Genomic DNA, 21,741 nt, shown 5'->3' on the forward strand with positions numbered 1-21,741 from the left:
ACATGTATTATTATAGGCCTAAATTACTGCAGGTTGGGTTTCCATAGTAAAGCATTCTTGACTCAATAGACAGTAAAATGTTTCCGTAGTTACATTTATTTTTGCACTCCAGGTGACATTGTACTGTTGTCAAGTGAGGGTTTTTTTCCAGTTTCAATTATCTTTATTAAACAATCAAATACAAAAGACACAAATGTGATATATATCAATCACAATTAAACCACAGACTTTATGGTAAAGAAAAACAGATAGAGAGCTGCCAGGGGACAGATTACATATACAAAGCCAGAGGACAATATTCATTCATACAAATACATTAAAGAGGTTGCACAAATTCATTGTCTTAATAGCATTCTTGTTTCTTGTGTAGTAAATGGGGGTTAAAAGTTATTGTATTTTTTTTTATATTTTTCCAAAATAATTTTAAGGTGAGTAAAATATTAGTCTTTAATTTTACTGCTACTATATTTATTAAAACCAAACATTCTTAAGGTATTAAGTTGGATCAGAGTCAAAATTATCAGTAACAAGTCAACTCAAGTATTCCATTAGCGTAATAATAATAATAATACTAATACTACTACTACTACTACAACTACTACTACTACTAATATTAATAATAATATTAATAATAATATTAATATTGATATTGATATTGATATTAATATTAATATTAATAATAATAATAATAATAGGCAAATCGTCATCGCTGTTGTCATCTTTATCTCTATAGCACTTTTCAAGCTTAAGCACAAAATACAAAGATTTTCAGAATAAAATGAAATATCAGAAAGCGATGTAACGCCCCCAGAAAGTGATTATCTGGGTATATGTGTATAATTTTAAAGGACAGTTTTTTAGTCATCATATAGGGTACTTCTAGGGTACATTTGAAATTTCCCCCAATGGGGGATCAATAAAGGAATATTCTATTCTATTCTATTCTATTCTAAATTTCAGAGATTTCCAATTTAGGTCGTTTGTTGCTGTTCCAATAAACTGTTCCAATAAGTAACCACACACGGGACAGACACCATCTTTCTGAAATAAAGCATGTATTTCTCTGTAATTATTTTTAATAGATAAGAAGCATATATGACCCACTGTTGTCAGGCGTATGCTTCCCGGTATGATTACGCAGTAAGACGAGCAGACGTCCTGGATGATGATTGGATCCACTGTCTCACTGGGGCGTGGCCAACGACAAACGAGGAAGTGTCGTTTCCTACAGTAATAACAGAGTTACAATGTTTGTTTGAAAACAATAAATAATATAAAATAAAGTAAATATTTATTTATGCGTTTATTGTGTCATATGAGGACCAAAACCTCAGCTTCTGTGGTTGTTGGAGACAAAAAAACGCTATTGCCAACTGTTCAATGACAGGGCCTAAAAGTTGAAATTATTAATAAATTTAAAAAAAACAAACTTAGATGAGCTATTTGTTATTTCAGGTAGGACTGATGTGGGAAAACATCCACTATATATATTCCCGCATATCCCAATAGGTCTGTCTTTGTCTTCGGTAGTGTTAAAATATATTACCACCGTATCTAACTTTTATCTAAAAAAAAAAAAAAAGCCTAGATGAAATATTTAGCCCTGAACCTGTTGCCTTTAGCCAGATATTCGTGCTACGTGGGTATTCAAGCGGTTGACACCCTACTTTGATATGTATCTTTACTCATGAGCTTGCACTGGGCCTACTTTAAAGGACCACAACAAGTGAGTAAGGCTGTTGTTTTGCGTGTGTGTGTGTGTGTGTGTGTGTGTGTGTGTGTGTGTACATGCCGCAACTCCTTTTTTATTATTATGTTTATTATTTTTAAGTGATGTAGGCGTAGTATACCAGCTCAATTTTAAGCTGCCAGGTTTTATTCCTGTCGGGCTATTGTGTGGATGGATGGAAAGCTGTACAGGGGGAGGAGGAGGAGGAGGTGAGGGCGAAGCCAGCAGATAAGAGAAGTGGCTTATTGGCTGGCTGCTGCCTGTAGCTCATATTTTATCAGAAACGAGGTTTTGCCGTTTGTGTTACAGGCCGAAAACACAACGACATCGCACCCCGGGAGCTACCGAGAGGACGGTAGCATGATAGTCGTGGAGGGGAATCGGCAGGAAGAGGGCCTGTATCTGCATTTCACTTCGCCTACACCGGATTCATTGAGTCGGTAACCAGCGTCCCGTCATGGGGAAGGAGGTAAATGGTGTTTCGCGGAGCCGGTTTGAGGTGAGTTGAGCGTTAATATTACCTGACAGCCATTGACACACATTCACCGTAGCTATTAAACACGTTAGGATACGGGCCTACATGGTGACTGTCCCTGTGTTTATTGTAAAACTGCGCTTATTGATGCAGCTTCCGCAGTCAGTGTTTGGGATTAGGTCAAACGCTGTTGTTTTGTTCAAACAACACAGTCGAGGCCCGGTGTGTCATTTGGTTGAGGTAACAAGTTGTTATATTCTACCATGTGGTTTTATTATCAATAAATGTTGGGTTTTTAAAGGTCCTAAAATGCTATGCTCGCTTCCCTTTGCTCCGTCAAAACAAAGACACCGAGGCTACACAGAGCACGCCGAGCAGCCCCACATTAACATATTCACCCGGATAAATGAATTTCTTATCTTTATTTTTCTAAGAGTCTGTTTTATAGTTGTCCCTAGAAACGTGTGAGCGTTATTTTAACAAGCTAAGATTTTTGGGGGAGGCTTGCATAGCTGTGTTGGCTGCTCCGGTTGTGGGGGCCTGAGGTTCTGACTGCTACATGCACCCCGTGTTAGCACCGCAAACTATCAACAAAAAGGCCCAAGCTGCCACAATGTAACACACACCGCAGCCTGCACAGGTAGCAGAGGGGGCCACATGCACACAAACATAAGCCACAGTGTCTTTTTGTAGCATTTACCGTTGTGTAAACTTTGTGTCGCAGCTGCGAGCTGAGTATTTTTGGGTGAAAACTTGCACTCTAACGCTATGTGTATCCGGCCGGTGACATTGGGCTGTGTAGCTTGAGCACTTGGTGTTGTTTAATCCCCAGCTAGCGTGGGATTTGTGTGTGGTTTTATTTATTTTTAACGGTGCAACAGCTGACGACTCAGAAGATTCAGGCCGTTACCTTCTGGCCCGACAGCTGCGGCGGAGCTGTTGTGGTAAACTGAGTGGACACCGGAAGTGGCGCGACCTTGACTTCAAAATAAAAGTTGTGCATTGTTGTTTATGGAGCTTCTGTCCTGCAAGTTAGTTTAAACAAGATTAACAACAAGCATTCCCTTCAAAGTTGTCTAGTATTGGTTTCACGTGAAATGTAACTAAATTTGTATATTTTGGAAATTTATATCGATTTATAAAGTTACCATCCTATTCACAACACAATCCTTCAGAGACATCAGATTCGACTTTATTGGAAAGTAGGTTTTCGCATTCAAGAAATTTACTTTGGTTTATTGTTTGGTTTATTGGGGCATAATTCAAAATACAGCAAGAGATAATTGAAAATGAAAATGAAAAAAAGAGCAACAAAAGTTCAGGTACATAGATTCCCCATTAAAGGTATTTTTCCCATTAAAGAGGTTTTTTTTTGGGGGGGGGTCACTTTTCGCTGTGAGGGTCCAAGGACATAGGGATGTCATGTGCTGTAAAGGCCTCTGAGACAAATTATGATATTTGATATTGCACTTTATAAATAAAATTGAACTGAAAATGGAATTGACATAGATGAAAATAGAACAAAAATGCTTTATAAAATTATAACAATTACTATGACAATATTTACCAAACGTCTGTTGTAAGACATGGAGCGTAATGGTTTTAGAAGTAGCTGAGTAGTTTTGAAATAAAGGATCCAATGATTAATGGGCTAATTGATTTATTGTCAATCATTCAATGCATTGCTGACTAATCTGATAATCAGTTAATCATTATGAGGAATTTTTTCTTGGAAAAAAAAGTCACATTTCTCTGATCCCAGCTTCGTAAATGTGATTATTTTCTGGTTTCCCCTCTGTGACAGTGAACTGAATATCTTTGGGTTGTGGACAAACAAGACATTTCTGGACATCAGATTTGGCTTTGGGAAACACCGATCAGCATATTTTCACAATTTTCTGTCGTTTTACAGACCACAAGACAAATTGATTAGTCAAGAAATAATAGACAGATTAATCCACAATAAAAATAATTGTTAGCTGCAGTCCAAGCAGTAATATGCTAAAACATTGTCCAGGGGATGTGCAAAGTTCACAGCATGAAGTCTAAATATATAATATATAATCAAAACCATTAGCGGCATTGTATGCTAGGGAGAGTTTTACTCTGACAGGCATTTCCAAACATTTCCTGCTATATTCTTTGTGGCTTTTCTCCTCTGCAGTAGATACTGATCTGTTGTAAACCAGCCTTTAACAAAAGACTACAGCACTCTGAAAAGTATACAGACATTATTTCCCCCGAATCCACTTCCCAATTAAAAATAATATGAATCATAACCATATTGACATTAACACAACTTTTGTATCATAGGGTGTATTGATGTAAGACTTGTTGAAGCAAATTTAAAATGTAAGTAACAAAGCAATGTTAATGGCAGATGGAAAGCAATGTTAATGGCAGATGGCTTGTCTCTTTGGTATTTCATGTATAAGTTGTCCTTACATCCATAGATGCAGGGAAGGACACACTAAATATCTGAACCAAATTTCAGCACTGATTTAATGTCAACTGATAGTATAAAGTGCGGTTACAAATGCCAGACTAATGTTAATATAATCCAAGGAAACAACAAAATAAGAGTTTTTCTAAAAATACGTTTTGTTGTGCTCTCTAGCTGGAGGTTACAGCTCACCCAGCTTTTACCTCCTGCCAGGCCTGCTTCACTGGCTATAGCTGACCAGTGGAGAAAACATAATGCTCACATTCATGCAGCATCAGGTTCATTTTATGTTAGATTACAAAAGGGGACAGTGTATGCCCGTTGACCATGCGCATCTGGTTCTTTGGAAATGGCCCTGGATTATTTGGCCAGAAAGTAGCTCTGTGGAGGGCGAGCTGTCAGAGTCAATTTGCCCCAAATCCAAACGCGAAATGTCTGTCCCTTCTTACTCCCTCAAAATTTTACACGTCTGCGCTGGCAGACAGCCCCTGCATAGACAGCTTTGTGTGTGTGTGTGTGTGTGTGTGTGTGTGTGTGTGTGTGTGTGTGTGTGTGTGTGTAGTTAGTATGTCTATCAGAGAGAGAGACATTGAGAGGCTGACTGGATTTCTAAACACACAGAGATGTCAGTTTGTTTTTATGAGCTGATGAATAGGTTTGCTTAAGTTTAGAAGTACCTCAAAATCTCAAGCTATTGTGATTGTGGTTTTAGGACAGACACCCAAAATCATATAAACCCATAAAATATTTGTTTTTGTTTAAACAACACATAAACGTTTCTCTGTTTTTTTGGATCATGGCTGCTTCATGTTTGCACCTGTAAGAAAGTGCAAATAAGGACATGCAAATTCCTTGTCGATCTTGTCAGGGATGTTTGCCTATTGTAAATACTATGCGCACTTTTTATTTACACACAGAAGCTCCCACCCCTCAATTATCCTGTCCCTGGTTTAAATTTATCTTTCTAAATCTATGGAGGAAAATGGATTGGGCCAGATGTTGCTTCATTCGCCCTGTTGTGACTCAGTGGATGCACCCAAATGTCATCGTTTCCATGTCTTACATTTTACAATCTTGCAGTGTATTATTTCCCACAAATAATGTGACGCCTGGAGCTTTCAATAAGTGTGTGTGTGTATCTAAATAGCTGGGTCTTAATAAATGCTAATTATTTGTCTCTTTGTGTACTGAGGCCTTTTCTGTGGATTAGAGGCGAGTGTTTGTGCTCCCACAGCATGCAATTATTTGTGTGGAAATCCATTAGCTGTTTGCAGAATCTGGAGCAATTTGTCCGAGAGTCACACAAGATAAATTGTAACTAATTCCAGTTAGGACTGCATCTAACAGTTGTTTTCACTGTCCATTATTTTCTCAATTAATTTCATTAGTTTTTTGATCTATAACATGTCAGAAAATTGGTGAAAAATGTCTTCCAGTGTTTGCCAATGGCATCTTCAAATGTCTTGTTTTGTCCAAAGATATTCCATTTACTGTCATAGACGAGTAAACAAAGCAGATAATATTTACATTTAAGAAACTGGAATGACAGAATTTTGACATAACTCAAACCGATTATTTGATGACCAAATTAGCTTGCAATTAATTTAAAGGTCCAGTGTGGAAGATTTAGGGGGCTTTAGTGGCATCGAGCTGTGAGGATTGCAGATTGCAACCAGCTGAAACGTTTCCTGCTTTTACTGGGAGCTGAATTATCTGCAGAGGTCTCCTTCTCAGAAATAAATGGACCTAGTATATAAACCAGTAAATTCATTGAATAAAGCAGTTTCTCATTATAAATCAGTGTTTCTCCAATGCTTTTTGACTTGTCAGAGATGGGTCGCTAGCTGAGTAGCCCACACCTGCTATTTTATGCTCTCCTTTTTCTCTGATAACTGAAGATTCAGACAGTCAGGAGGTTTTTACCAGGAGCCAAATTATCCGCAGAGGTCTCTTCCTCTCCAGAACAAACAGACCCACTGATTTGAACCAGTAAAAACACAGAATAATGCAGTTTCATGTTTAAAATAATTTGTGTTTTTCCATCGCTGCTCGTCTCAGAATGCAATGCAAAAAAACACCCCAAAAAACGGCCCCCACTGTTTGATTTGTCCGTTCTGGGTGACTGTAAAAACATGGCGGTGCAACATGGCAATCTTTTGTGGACCCGCCACCTATGTAGATATTAACATCTCATTTTAAGGTTATAACAACATGATGATTCTTATTTCCAAGTGATTATACACAAAAGAAAACACACTTATTATATTATAGTCCATTTCTGCCAATATATCCCCCTAAATCTAAAAGTTATCAATTAACCATTGCAGCTGTAATTCTAGCTTACTTTCTCGGTGTGTGCTGATTTTGACACTGACATTAGTTCAACAGTGTAAACAGCACAAGAAGTAAGGGGAGAATATTCATGCAAAAGATAACATAAAAGCAGAGGCCATCGCAGCCTCTGTAGTCAACAGTACAAAGTCCTACCCTGCTGATTTTGCTTAGAAGACACAAATTCCAGTCTCCTGTGCTGCTTTATCTCCCGTCACCCTCAGTAACTTGACATTGAGTCTATCTCAACTGATGAGATTACGATCATTTACCCTTGGGTTTTATGCTGGGGCTGTCCATGAGTGAGTTGATTGGATGGAGGGGGGGCTATCTATGTTAAAACAAGACTGCTAGGACTAATAATATCCTCTGCATTGTTTCAGATGTTCACAAACAGCGATGAGGCGGTCATCAATAAGAAGCTGCCTAAGGAGCTGTTGCTACGGTGAGTAATCTGTCCAAACTTTTGAATATTTTTACAAGCAAAGATAGCATGTTGCCCACTCACCCTCCTGCCTTTGCTCAGCACAATCATACACAAAGGTTCAATTAGCCATTCACCACTCTTCTCCTGCTACAACCACCAAACTCAGAAACACACACACACACCTTGTGCATCTCACAATCATGGACTGTGTGTGCCCTTTAGCAAATATTTAAACTAACCAAGTTTCCCCTCGTTCCCCATCCTACTGCTGCTCCCCCTATGCTAAAACTGCAATTAAAAACAGATGCTCAAGGCTATAAAGCATTCAAATTGAATTCGGGAAGAAAAAAAATCGAAGAGCCCCTGAGCAAACAGAAAATGAAGGCCATAACTCAAGCCTCGGCCTCGCCAGCCGAGCTGCCTGTGCTGCGGCTGCTGACTCTGTGCTGCTCGGCTAGGTTCAGAGCCCTGATTTGTGAGGCTGGCAGGCTTTTGCTGGGACTCGCTGCATCCCTGCTTCAACCCAAATACGGTTTTTGCTGCATCCAGGGGTTCTCATAGTTAGTTTCCAGCTCTGTTCCTTAGAAGCAGATTTAACGTCTTCCACGCCACTTTGAATAAACACATCTATCCTGCCTGACAGTCAGAGACAACATTAGCGGATTGACTCACACCTCTGTGCTGTGAGTGGAAGCAGGAGCAGGGCTGAGTTGAGGGCAGTTCAGTGTAAAGAGGAAGCTTCTGGCAGCGGGGATCAGGGTCTCTAAACCGTCCCTGTCTGTCTTCCAGAATCTTCTCCTTTCTGGATGTGGTGACACTCTGTCGCTGTGCCCAGGTCTCACGGGTGAGTTTGTGTTCACAAGGTGTGTGTGGATGCACGAGTGCGTGACTGTCTGTGTGTTTTTTAGTGTGTGTATGTGGTATGTTTGAGAAAAAAACTTGATCCTAACTGGCTGTTTTCTCCCTCCCTACTCTCAGTCCTGGAACGTTCTGGCTTTGGATGGCAGTAACTGGCAACGGATTGACCTCTTTGACTTTCAGAGGGACATTGAGGTGAGTAACGCTGGGTTCACACTGGACGTGGAAAGGCCAGGAAGGGCGCCCATTTTGCATGGAGCATCACCTGCTCGCTTTCTGCAGCCATGTTGAGCAGTGAGACCGTTCACACTGGATGTGACGTGGCCTCGAGCTGTGTGGCAGGCTGGTGATCTGCAGTGATAGTTGTGGCACGTGGTCTATTTTGTCACATGCCACAAGCAGCAGGAAAACACTGTGAATATTGTATTATGAAAAATATAAATGATATAGTAGATATGATATACATGAACTGATCATTATAAATGATAAAATATGAATCCAGTGTGTCCACAATGTTTGTCAGCTGTGTCTAAACTGAGAGGGGTAGAGACGAGCAGACACACAGGGACAGACAGGCACACAGGGACGCACGCATACACTGACAGACACACAGCCAGAGACACACAAACAAGCAGAAACAGAGAGACAGGTACAGAGCTCTCTGCGTGATAAGAAAGGAGCAGAGAGGGAGAATCGCTGCTGACCTGCACCAAGAAAGGCACTCTTGGTGTGAATGGCCGGGTGGCTGCTGAGAGGCGGCTGAGCGACAATTAACATATCAGTGCGCTTCCACATCCAGTGCGAACCCAGCGTGAATCTGATCATCTTTACTCGCACCTGTAACTTCAATCTGTGGTGTTTACTTTTCCCTTCACACTTCACTCCTAATCTGTCATTATTTTGAACTGAAGCGTAGCAGCAAATACAGCAGGCTGAGGGGATTGTTTTTGTTGCAGGGCCGGGTGGTGGAGAACATCTCAAAGCGATGTGGGGGGTTCCTCAGGAAGCTGAGCCTGCGGGGTTGTCTGGGTGTGGGTGACAGTGCCCTGAGGTGAGTTTCTGGCAAGGACTAGCCTGATGGAAACCGTAATTTTAGTTCAGATCCTGGTGAGAGAGAAACTGGCAAATTCTGTCTGAACACATGAATTTTTTTTTCTGTAGGACTTTTTCGCAGAACTGCAGAAACATCGAGCTGCTTAGTCTGAACGGCTGCACCAAGATCACTGACAGGTACGTGCATTCTTCTGGGATGCCAATGTAACATAATGTCGCTTCTACTTCAAAACTCATTGTTTTTCTCTTCTGCAGCACGTGTAATAGCCTCAGTAAGTTCTGTCCAAAGTTGAAGCACCTGGACCTCGCCTCCTGTACCTCAATCACCAACCTGTCACTCAAAGCTCTCAGGTGTGTACGGTTAACTTTGTGATGTATACTCCAGCTGAATTTATAACATATTAAAGGGTGAGGTCGGTATTTTTCAACCTGGACCATATTTTTCCATGTTTTTGTGTTTAAAGTGACAAATGGGGACAACAATTTTGAGTAAGAGTGCTGCAGCCAGCTTCCATGAAAAAGACAGCAAATGTACAGTAATCTCTTGGTGCATGTGCACACCATTATTCTACATTGACAAAAAATGCTATTTATTGCCACTGACAGGCTCAAATGATTATATTAAGTATCTGACAGTAATGCTGAAATGGTACCTACAGAGACAGACCATTTTGTTAAAGAGTAAGATCCTTTTAGTTGAACCAGAAACGGCTCCAAAATCCTTATCACCAAAGCCACCAAAATCTATTTAAATAAACAGTATTTCATCGTCATAAAACAAACTTAATTCAATTTTGGTTGAAATAAACCCTTAATTCATGGACTTAGATATGAAAATATGCTGGCTGTTTGTTAAATTAGACTCTGGTGAGTTTGGCTAGAGCAATTTTGGGGCTGTTTCTGGTTACATGGAATGGATCTCAATTTAACAAAATGGTCTGTCTCTGTAGGGATCATTTCCATCATGTTGTCAGACATAAAATAACGATTTGAGCAAAAAAAACACTTTGAGTGGATGCACATCAACAGTGTGAAATTGCCCCAAGTGCAGGCTGCAGCACTCTGACTCAATACTGGACCAATTAAAAAAAAATGTTGTTCCGATTAGTCACTTAGACACAAAAACATGGGAAAACAGGATCCAGGTTGAAAAGTAATGAAGTTACTGTTTAAAGATGCATATTCATCACTTGTATACCACGTGTTATCCCTCATTGATTTCCTGTGTTAAAACTACACCAGTCACTCAAGCAAGGCAGAGTTATAGATTTAAAAATTTTTATACAAAAAGTACTTTAATTTGAAATCAGAGAGATTTCCCCCACATTGTGTACTTCCAGGGTATTTTCTCTGTATTCTTTCTCTCTCTCTGTCATTGTTGTGGTCTTCTTTTGCAGTCTTTCCTTTCCATCTCTCACTTTTTTTTCTGATTTCCTCCTGTCAGCGAGGGATGCCCCCTCCTGGAGCAGCTCAACATCTCCTGGTGTGATCAGGTCACAAAGGATGGTATCCAGGCCCTGGTGCGGTGCTGTCCTGGACTCAAAGGCCTTTTCCTCAAAGGATGCACACAGGTATGGTTCGGGGCTTAATGTGAACTAGAGATGCAAACCAGGTTATGAGTTGCAGATTATTTAATTCAGTACAAAATTGAATTGGATAAATCTGAGGGCAACTCAACTTATAGAACTTCATTGTTTGGTATAGGTGACATCTTAGGTGCTCAGCTCTTATTGCTCAACACCGCACTCATGTATAGGTGCTAATGTGTTTTGTACAAAACCAAATGCCATGTTTCATCATAGTCAACACACACTACAGAAGCTACAGAGTATTTCTTATTTTCATTCCAACTGAATGCTGTCGCTGTCACCACAAACATTAAATGCATCGCTTCCTGTGTAACAGAGGATGTGTTTGAGGAAAGGCATGCCAGACATTGTTTATACTGTGAACGCCTTCTTATAGCACCGTTTGTTCTATCAACAGTCAACACTACTGTGTGAAAACAACCACCTATCTCTATGAACATGTCACAGATCATTAATTTAAATGACAAAACGTATACACTCAGTTGCCAGACGTCGATTCAACTTTGCGGTGCTGGTGGGATAATCTTTGTATGTTTTGCTATATTTAATAAGTGTAGTTTGATTTTAGATGACTGCAGTCTTTCCTCTGTCAATGTCTTCCACAGCTAGAGGACGAGGCTCTGAAGCATATCGGGGCTCACTGTCCAGAGCTCGTCACACTCAACTTGCAGACATGCTCAGTAAGTACAGTCAACAAGCGCAGAAGATGAATCTAATTGATAAAAAAAAACCAAAACACAATCATTGTGCAATTTCACATTGATCAAAAGGAATGCATCTGAAAACATTGTTATAAAACCCCTGAATCTGGACTCCTGGCCTTACTTTCCAGCATATAGGCTGATTATTCAAAGCACACACTGTGCTTTACAACTCAAAGCTCACTGTAGTCTCCAGCCCATATATCCAAGTCTTCTCACACAATGCATCATTTTCTATCTCGAAAATCCTTCTCCTTCCTCGCCACCTGAATGCTTTTCTCATCCTCCTTGTCTCACACCTCAGGTCTCATCATCTCCTCTTATTTCTCCTCTTCTTTTTCTCTTGCAGAGCTATCTCTCACCTTTTCTCCCTCTGTCTGATCTCCACAGTTTTCCTGAGCAATTCTTAATACTGGAAATGGAGTAGATAAAAAACTGCTCTCATTAGCTGAGTGTAAATACATGAATATACTGTATGTAAAGTTTGATTGCTTTTGATGCATAGCCTTGGGTGAGCACAAGAAAAGTTGTTTTCACATCTCGTAATACGTACAAACACTCGTTCTTTCTTTTTCTGTGAGCAGCAGATCACAGACGAGGGCCTCATCACAATTTGCCGGGGTTGTCACCGCCTGCAGTCTCTGTGTGTATCGGGCTGTGCCAATATCACGGATGCCATCCTGCACGCCCTGGGACAGAACTGCCCTCGCCTCAGGTGAATTTACACACCTACACTCACATCCTCACTCTCAACATGACCATCCACCACTTCCTAGATCCTGTAGAAGTGGATTTATCTTTCCTCTCAGTCTGAGAATCAATCTTAACATTTTACCTTTGAACTTGACCATGGCAGACAGATGTAACTTACTTTAACATTTTGAAAACTGTGCAATTTGGCTTGATGTCTGTCAAAAGCATGAGATAAGGGCAATGAGTGATGAAATAAGAACTCACCCAAAAATAAGCTGCAATTAGCAAAAAAGTACAAGCAAACTATAAATTATTAAAAAAAAAACCCACAAAAAACAAAAACCAAACGAACGACCTGAAAAATGTGCATAAAAATTATTTCTGTAACATAATTTTAAATATGTAATTGTAATAATTGGTTTTAAATATAGTTTTACCCTAACTTTTTCTTTTTTCTTTTTTCTTTTTTTCTTTTCTTTTTTTGTTTTTGTTTTTCCCTCTTTTTTCCCCCCATGTTTTTGAAAGAAATCGCACCAATCGCAATTTGCTAAAGGTCCAAAGGTTTAAATACTTCTGAAAGCAGCACAAAAAAAATGATGTCACTCCAGGTTTCAAAGGGTTAAATGGCATTTTCTGAGGTGGATGAGGCCTTGACTTTATTGTTTCTCGTCTCTCACAGATGAATACCTAGGGCTTTCTGCAGTAAAGTTATCTCAAGCCTTACTGCTGTAGATCCAGTTAAAGTCCCAAAGAGTGTCAAACTGATGCCGTTGTAAAACCCTCTGCTCGTGTCTTTCTCCTTTCAGAATATTAGAAGTGGCTCGCTGCTCTCAGCTCACAGATGTGGGTTTCACTACATTAGCACGGGTGAGTGTGGCATCTAATTCTTGGCTGCATGCAAACACACAGACTCTTTGCTTACTGATTCAAATATTTGAAGTTGATGTAACATTTGTTTCTTTATTGAAGGAGAGTAATGACATACACATTATGCACCATCAAGAATAAAGTAATGCCTCCATGCCATGCTACAAAAGTTTAATAAATACAGGGCTCCCACAGTCCTGAAATTCCTGGAAAATGTATGAAACTGCTCTCCAGGCCTGGAATTGGTTTGGAACAACATTCATTGATTTGTAAAATTTTGAGTATACATTGTTTTGGCTAGTATTATGCAAAATACGGTCCTTGTATTACTAATTTAAAATCTAGTGCAGAGCTGTATGATTGTTAAAAAACAGTTGTATCACATGACACACACAGACCAAACTGGCATCATGTCATCGCCAAGGCCGCGCCCCATTGTGGGAGAAAGAAACACGCTGTTACATTAGGAGAGAAACAGGGTCTAAAAACTCCCACTAACTTGATTTGTTTTTTGTTACAAAACATCTTGAAAAACTAAATATTGCAAGTGCTGGAAAAAAATCTGTAAAACTACATTCAGTCATATAGTTTCTCTCTGTGCGGTGTCTCTGTTTCTGCTGCAGAATTGTCATGAACTTGAGAAGATGGATTTAGAAGAATGTGTGCAGGTAAATAAACAATCCAAGTGGCACAAATTGTGTTTCCACCGTTGTACTGAGACTGCAGTAATGACATTTATCTTGTTTTTGTTTGTGCATCAGATCACAGATGGAACACTCATCCAGCTGTCTATCCACTGCCCTCGTTTGCAAGTCCTGGTGAGTGTGTGTGCTACCACCGCTGTTGTATTTACAAGCACCAGCTCACAGCTTGTTCTAGCAGACAGTTGAGTAATGGAGCTCCTGTGTTGGCTCTCCTGTAGAGTCTGTCTCACTGTGAGCTAATCACCGATGACGGCATCAGACACCTCGGCAGCGGCCCTTGTGCTCACGACCGTCTGGAGGTGATCGAACTGGACAACTGCCCCCTGATCACAGACGCCTCACTGGAGCACCTGAAGAGCTGCCATAGTCTGGATCGCATAGAGCTCTACGACTGCCAGCAGATCACCCGCGCAGGCATCAAAAGACTAAGGGTGAGTTGTGTGGGCTAACAGCAGTGAGTAAGCAATGATTCATATGGAGAATATACTGTAAACACACATAAACACATTTTAATTAGCTTAATGCTCAATGAACCCCTACATGTATATGCTTTCTAATTGTGGCACTTCCGTGTTAAGTACAGTAGACCACAAAGCTTCTCACTGTTTATACATAATTAGTAGGAGTTAACTTTTAACCTCATAAAAATCACATCTTCTGGATCCAAGTTTACTTGACCCTAAAGCCTAATTCATTTTAATAGTGTGAACATGGTGTCCCAGTATAATGTGTACTCAGATGTGGTTACATTAGGGGTAAAAACTAAGAGTACAAAAAACAGAAGTAGACTGCTGTTAAATGCAAATAGCAGTCAGCGAGTAGAGTTGCAAAAGCATTTCTCAGTGCTACTGGTCTTATCTGAAATCAACACATGCGAACAACACCCTCTGATGTCATCATCTAAACTGCACGGCAATCGGTGATGAAATAGGAAGATAGGCAAGAGGGTTTTTCTTGACATTGTCTCCAAAATCTACACTATAGTAGGCACAATGTGAAGTTCATTCTGTTGTATGGGCCTGGGATCTTGCGATTGGCACTTCTTTTTTTTTTTTGCACTGTAGCAATAACATCATCTAATGTCACATAGATGATGATGAAAGTGTATGTAGGTATGGAACAACATCACTAAAGAGGATAGCTGAGTAATGGGGGAGAGGATGGGGAGTGATCGTACCCACGCATGGTACGAATCATGTGAAAATGCTTTAATTCAACCCAAGCATTCCCAAAACTGGGTCCATGTTAAAAGTACCCTTTGAGGTTTTTGTCCTTGAGTATAGCCATGTTGTAGGGTTTTTTTTGTTTTGTTTTGTTTTTTTTACCAGTGGATCCTTACTTTGTTTCACTTGCGCAGGTGCAAAGGGGTGACATTTAAAAAATAATAATACTAATAATAATAACAGCATTGTAAATGTTATGAGGAGGGAAATTAAATCAACACTTTTGTTAGATCTCAAGGACACACACACAATGCCTTTTTCAAAAATTGAATGTAAGTGAAGCTTTATTTATTAAAAGAGAACTCCACAAAGCACCGTTTGTAGTTACAACTGGCTTTCACTGAGGAACTCAAACTTCTTAGGAGCCTACGAAGAAGAATATATGTGATGTCAGGTGGGTGAAAAGTAACAAACCTTTTGAGGAGCCTGACTGATTTGAAATAAACCCAGCATAAAAGTCACATGATGTTGGCATATCATTTCAGCAGCATTGCACTCAGGGCTGCCACTGACAGCAAAATGCTGTCTTCCAACTTGGGCTGCAATTAAACTATTTTCTCAATTAAATGATCATTCATTGAGTCTATAAGATTCCAGAAATAGTCATTTAAAAAAGAATCCATCCAGGTACCTGAGCGTACGATGTCTTTAAATGTATTGTTTTGTTAGTCCAAAACCCAAAGTCAAACAGCATTTTCTGGCATTTTGCAGGAGAAGTTACTTTGATGAATAATTGGTTTTTAAGAGAGTTGGAGATTATGTGTCTGTCAATCAATTAATTGATTAGTCTACCAATCGTGTCAGCTCTACTTACTGCAGTACTGATGTAGGAGCATATATAATAGCTGATGAGCAGCCATACAGTCTGCAAGTGAGGATGAAAGAGCCTTAGTGGAGCATGACAACAGTTTGATAGATGTGGGTCAGGGCAGCCACATACGTTTGGGCTGATTAGCTGCAAAGCGAGCTTAATAAAGAGTTATTTTTTATGAAAACCAGTTTTTCCTATCAGCTGGATTTTCCCTTTGAGACTTGAGCAAACTGGTTTGATTTCTTTCAAGAACATGGGGAGAAGGCAATGAGAAACTTAATAAGGCATGAACCAAAAAATAGCGAGAAATTAGTAAAAGTTACAAGAAAATTACCTGAAAATAAGAAAAAAATGAAAGCTAAAAACACAAATAAGAAATGACCCTCCAAAAGGTGTTCAAAATGAAAAAAAGAGTAACAGAGTATGTCTCTGTAACTTAACTGTAAATATTTAAGTACAGCAATTATGAATATAGTTTTCTGGACATTTTTCCTGGTTAAGTCTTTATATCACCTTTTACTAATTTCCTGTAATCTGTGGGATATTTCTTGCCAAGTTGCTCGTTGCCTTTTCCCGCCATGTTTGTAAAAGACACAAAACCATTTTTTTTAAGGTTTCAAAGGGTCAGGCAGCTTGTAATAATGAAGTTTCAGAGATAGATGTCAGCGATTCATGACTGGATAGTCAGTGTTTGATTTTTACTGTCACTGTTATGGTATTTTAGTCATTGTTAATGTAGTATTGTATTTGTATTGGTAGCTGTAGCACTATTGCACTATTTTCATTTATTTATCATTTTCTTTTTCTTACATTTTCAGAGGCAGTTGCATGGATACTTTGTAGCATTTTATTTTTGTTGTTGTGGTGGACTATCATGCTCCCTCAGTGACTATGCCTGCTGATGTGTTTATTGTTGTATGTTATACTGTACTTGTCTCGTGTCTTGTTGTTGTATATTGTTGTATATACCTCCCAGAAGAAGAGATGAATCAAAACTAAGCAGTGAGACAGAACTGGTTGCATCAGATTCCATGCTGCCTGTCTTCAAATTTATTATTTATAAATTACAACCTGACTGGTTTGAAATACATATGTTCAGGATATTAAAGTTATTGTATGAGCCATTAACACATTTCTCCTTCTCTCTCTACAGACCCATCTGCCTAACATCAAAGTGCACGCGTACTTCGCTCCTGTCACTCCGCCCCCCTCTGTCGGGGGCAGCCGTCAGAGGTTTTGCCGCTGCTGCGTCCTGCTATGATGTAAAGACAACAACCCCCCACCTCTCCTCTCCCCGTGTTCCTCGTACTCGCTCTCCGCAGCCTGTCACCTGACCCCTGACCTGCTGTCTCCCTCACGGCGCCCTGTCATAGAGTACGTGCTGGTGTGTGTCCCCGTCCCTTTGGAGCTTCATAAGAGAGGGAGAGAGCCAAAACACGGTCTTGGGTAACTTTCCCAAAAACATTCCCGAATCTCTCCACCTCACACATACAGTGCATACACAACAGGCTTTCTGGTGACACATACACACACAGATTAACTCTTCAAAGAATGTCAGAACATTCCCTGTCAGTGGACTAACTAGTATCACAAAGAGGGTTTTGTAAAAATTAAACCTGCATTAACGCATCATCAAATGAAGTACAGAAAAAAGGTTTAAAGAGCGGAGTAATACTTATTTAGCACTTTTAGACAGATTGCGGTCATAGCCTTTTAAACAGAACATGGAAAAAGGTTGAAAAATCCCTCTTAACTTCTCACACATACTCCCCTCGTTGTTGAAGGTCACTTCACAGCTACCTCTAGACGGGAACTGCACTCGAGTAAGACCTGTGTTAGCTTTGCTCTGCAGGCTGTTTATTTCACAAAGGGGCAGCGATGCAGATGGTAAACTCCTGACGTCCCAACACACACATAAAAAAAGCAACAGAAAGCCTATTTTGTGTAATTGGGGAAAAAAAACAACTTGCAGCTATTTGCACTTCCATTAAAGCAATGATGAGACACTTTTCAAAGATGACCATTTCAGAATTTAAGACTGGCGTTTTACTAACGACACACACACAAATCATGCACACACTGAGCTTGCTCCACCTGTCCCCTCGCCTCTCTTTGTCTCTCTGTTACAATCAGAAGCTTCAATATACTGAAGAGAGAAAAAAAAGACAAATATTTTTCTAAAAAATGGACACCAATAAAGACTCACAAGTGGGAACTCGAGAAGATGCCAAATGTTGCATGTAACACCTCTAGTTTTTTAAAATCTAATTGTAAATATAAGAGGACGGCGGAGTTCGAGAGTCGACGCCAGCTTAGACGACAGATGATGATATGAGACGGGGGCAGAGGTTTCTGTCGACGCCATCCTCCTGAGGTGGCAAAGCTCACACATGCTTAAGTGTGTTAGAATAATGTGCCGGAGCTTTGGACAGTCCAAATGGAGCCAGCATTTAATCTGGAGACGGAAGAACTGATGCTGGCCTGTGAAAGCTCGACTGAGATCTTATAAAGACAAAAAACAAACAAAAAAAGTCTGACATCACTACATGAATTCATGCGGTCAGACTGAGACAATGGAAAGAAAAAGCCAACTGAAAACAATCAAAGTACGTCTATTTTTCAGTTAGATTTCATTTAGTTGCTCTTGTTTTCGCGTCGGTGACGGTTGTGATGAAGAGGAACTGGTGACACCAGACATCAGAGTGGCATCGGCGACTTCTCAACTCCCATGAGGCCTTGCAGGGGACAGAGCCTGCCACCTGTGATCTTCTCCGTCTGTAGGAGGTATAGACTGGATCAGACTTATGGAGTCACTGCAAGAGGAAGTCAACTGAATCTTGAGCGCACAATTCTGGCCTGCTGACAGATATGATGGAATGATTTTTGTCACAACAGAGGGCTATGATGGACTTCACCCCCCCCCCCCCGCCCTATGAAGTATTGAAGCCTTTTCTAATGGATTATCTTCTCCTGCACTCGCACCTGCTTTATGCTGTGTCTCCTTTTCTTCCTTTTTATAAATGTCTCTTTTCTTTCTTGATTTCCTCCGGATCTACTTTTTCCCCCTCTTCTTCTTTTGCATTTCTGTTTTGGTGTGGTTTGGATTGCGCCTGCTTTTGTGTTTGAAGTCATGAGTTCAGTGTCTCCACGTTGAGTTTGAGCCCTCTTCCAGTCCTCAGTTTTGATCTGATGGTGTTTTGTGTTTTTATTAAGAGTTTATTGTTACTAAATGTCCAGAGAGTGTAGCCTTTGTCCAGGGGGAAGTATTGGCGCCAGTGCAATTGTAATAAATGTTAAAATTTGAGATTTTTTTTTTCAATGTGAGTTGAGGCGGAGTTCGTAATGACGTGTATGTATGAAGTAGGTTTTTATTGAATGTTTCCATCAAGGAAAAGTCCTCGGGAAGGCTTTTAAAAGGGTAGTTCAGTTTTTTGTTGTTGGTTTTTTTTTTTATGTGGTGTTGTTTCGAGTACTTATCCATAAACTGTATCATACTGATGTCAGTCGACATGCCCCTAGTTAGGAGAAGCAGGCTGAAGTCTGACAATGAAGCAAAGCAATGTACTGCTGTGGAGGGGTCAGAACAAAATGTATTTTATTCACCTAAAAAGAAAAAACAGTATCAGTTTTATTGTATGCTGTATAGCACTGCTTTACCGTAATGTCAGACAGTGATTTCCAACTGGAAGATGGAGCTGTTATAGATTGCTTTCTTCAAAGCTAGTCACACTGTAACACAGACTAACTAACTGACCAAAGCAGCGGTAGACCTGCAGCTCCAGTGTTCAGCGAGCTAAAATTACTGTTTTTGTCAGTGGAGTCTGGTGGCTTTGACTCAGAACCGAGAGGTAAAGCGTTCAAAATACTCTCATTATATTGTACACTTGCACTGAAATTTTAGTGGCTAAAATACCTTTTTGTCACCGGCCCCTTCACAGCTGTACGTTGCTCAGCTTCTGTGTCGGACTCCAGCCTCCCTCTCCAAATTGGGAGTGTGCCAACAACTATGGATAAGTACCTCAAACAACCCTACTTCAAAAAAAACAGAACTATCCCTTTAAAGCATTGAGTGCCACTTTAGCAGATTTTTCTCCTGTATGCGTGCTTTCCTCTCCTTTATTTATTTTTTTGCTTTTTTCCTCCCATAATGCACCCTGCCCAAATACAAACAAGACAGAAATTGGTAAACCCAGTGTGGAATTTTGATCCCCGGTATCGTTTTTCGATGCACGCCAACAGGCAAAAGCATTGAATGATGATTCTGTTCAGTTTGAGATTTGACAGCTAGTGCAGGCTGGATAATACAAATTCAGATGAATCCAGTGTAATCCAGTCTGATCTGTTTTGTTTGAATGGGGGTTTATGGGGGATTAGGGAACAACTAAGAGTCAAAATGGCGGAGATATCTAATGTACTCTGTCCTGTGCTCTGAGGTTAAGACAGTTAACTGGAGGAAAAAGGAAAAGTCGAAGGATTTAGACCATGAGCCGGGTTGTAACACCTGCTGCCCCATCGTCATGCTCTGTGTGTGGCTGAGTCATCAGTGCAGCTGACAACATGTGCTTTCAAGGCAAACACCGACTGGATTGCAGGTAGTAATACTCATCCTGCTCCTGATGGTTTTATATGCACAAAAAGACCTGTCATCATGCTTTTCATGGTACAAAATACACTACAGGCTTCACAAAGCAAAGCACCGCACTTATTATTTCTTCACAGTATCAAACACCTCTGTGTCCTTCTGTCAGACCTTCCACCAGTTTACGCGGAAGTCAAGCCGCTACACTCTGGATCAGTTTGTCTCGTTCGGTCTCAAACACTGGAGTAAGGTTGAGGATTAGGACAGAGGGCAGGAGGTGAATCTACAGCGTGTGGTCATGGTAGATTGACACCTGAGAAATTTCAAATTTTGACAATGACTGTAGTTCATATAATTACTGTAAATCTTTCCTTTTTTTTTTTTTTTTTTTTTTTTTTTTTTTACAATTAACCGATATAAATGAATATGTACGTATGAATAAATATATACCTATATTATTAAGACTTGTCTGGTTCTTCTATGGTGTTGAGCTTGTCCTCTTTTTATGTTTTTTTTAAGCTTTATCGACACAGCAGATGGCAGCAGTGAGCCAGTTGTAAGGGTTCCTCCAACACTTGTCTGCTGCTCTGATTACAGCTCTCAGCTGGAGGCAGGATTCAGGATCTTTCAGTGTTGAAATGAGACAAATTGATTTGCTTTAGTGAGGAGTAACATGAGGTAAACCACCAGTTCTCAGGCTGGAAAACAGGCTTTTTTGAGAGCATTAAAGAAAGGAGTAGTTCATTTTAAATTACTTTGTGTTTTATTATTTCTTTTTGTAAAAGTACCTATTCTTCAAAACACCATTGCATGTGTTGAATTAGATGTTTTATCCCTAACCCTTGTTTAACCAGGCTAAAGTTGAAATTGGTCAAGTAAGCAGCATCGAATCACACTAGTCTACTTTTCCACACAGTAATTTGGATGAAACCACATAGGATTATATGCAGTGTTCCTGGATTTCTTGCTAGATTACAACTGGCAAAAGGTGAACAGTTGATGAGTTTAAAAGATAGGTTCACTGTTCTTGTCTAGTCTTAAAAGAATCACTCCACGTGAACTTTGCAGCAGGTTTTGCAAGCCGTTATTATTCTTCGTGCAAATTCTTGCCATAAAAAGATACCTGTCTAATACACTTTCAGCGTGATAGAGGGCAACATCCACAGTCATTTTTCTGTGCAGAAATGTATTCCAAAGTTCATCTAAATGTAACACGAGGCCTCAGCTGTCTGAAGTTGGCCCTGTATACACCTGGTTA

General features: G+C 40.1%; 1 protein-coding gene across 1 annotated transcript; it reads left to right on the top strand.

The window, feature by feature from the left end:
* The first annotated feature begins 1,631 nt into the window (after nucleotides 1-1,631).
* fbxl20 (F-box and leucine-rich repeat protein 20) lies at nucleotides 1,632-20,945 on the top strand. Its single transcript, XM_042504938.2, has 16 exons — nucleotides 1,632-1,726; nucleotides 2,039-2,228; nucleotides 7,362-7,423; nucleotides 8,195-8,249; nucleotides 8,384-8,458; nucleotides 9,220-9,314; nucleotides 9,425-9,493; nucleotides 9,572-9,667; nucleotides 10,761-10,887; nucleotides 11,511-11,585; nucleotides 12,191-12,321; nucleotides 13,106-13,166; nucleotides 13,790-13,834; nucleotides 13,928-13,984; nucleotides 14,089-14,301; nucleotides 17,058-20,945. The coding sequence occupies exons 2-16, from the start codon at nucleotides 2,187-2,189 to the stop codon at nucleotides 17,163-17,165; spliced, it is 1,311 nt and encodes a 436-aa protein (XP_042360872.1). The 5' UTR covers nucleotides 1,632-1,726; nucleotides 2,039-2,186; the 3' UTR covers nucleotides 17,166-20,945.
* Nucleotides 20,946-21,741: the final 796 nt, after the last annotated feature.

This window comes from Plectropomus leopardus, chromosome 18 (assembly GCF_026936395.1).
Source record: "Plectropomus leopardus strain MGB_pleo_1.0 chromosome 18, ASM2693639v1, whole genome shotgun sequence".
NCBI lineage: Eukaryota > Metazoa > Chordata > Actinopteri > Perciformes > Serranidae > Plectropomus > Plectropomus leopardus.

What these genes read in the sequence shown, in the direction of transcription:
- fbxl20 (XM_042504938.2), top strand. Translation starts at nt 2,187, where the DNA reads ATGGGGAAGGAGGTAAATGGTGTTTCGCGGAGCCGGTTTGAG. An exon ending in CCTAAGGAGCTGTTGCTACG is followed by an intron (nt 7,424 to 8,194) that starts GTGAGTAATCTG and finishes TCTGTCTTCCAG; the next exon opens with AATCTTCTCCTTTCTGGATG. An exon ending in GTTTCACTACATTAGCACGG is followed by an intron (nt 13,167 to 13,789) that starts GTGAGTGTGGCA and finishes TTTCTGCTGCAG; the next exon opens with AATTGTCATGAACTTGAGAA.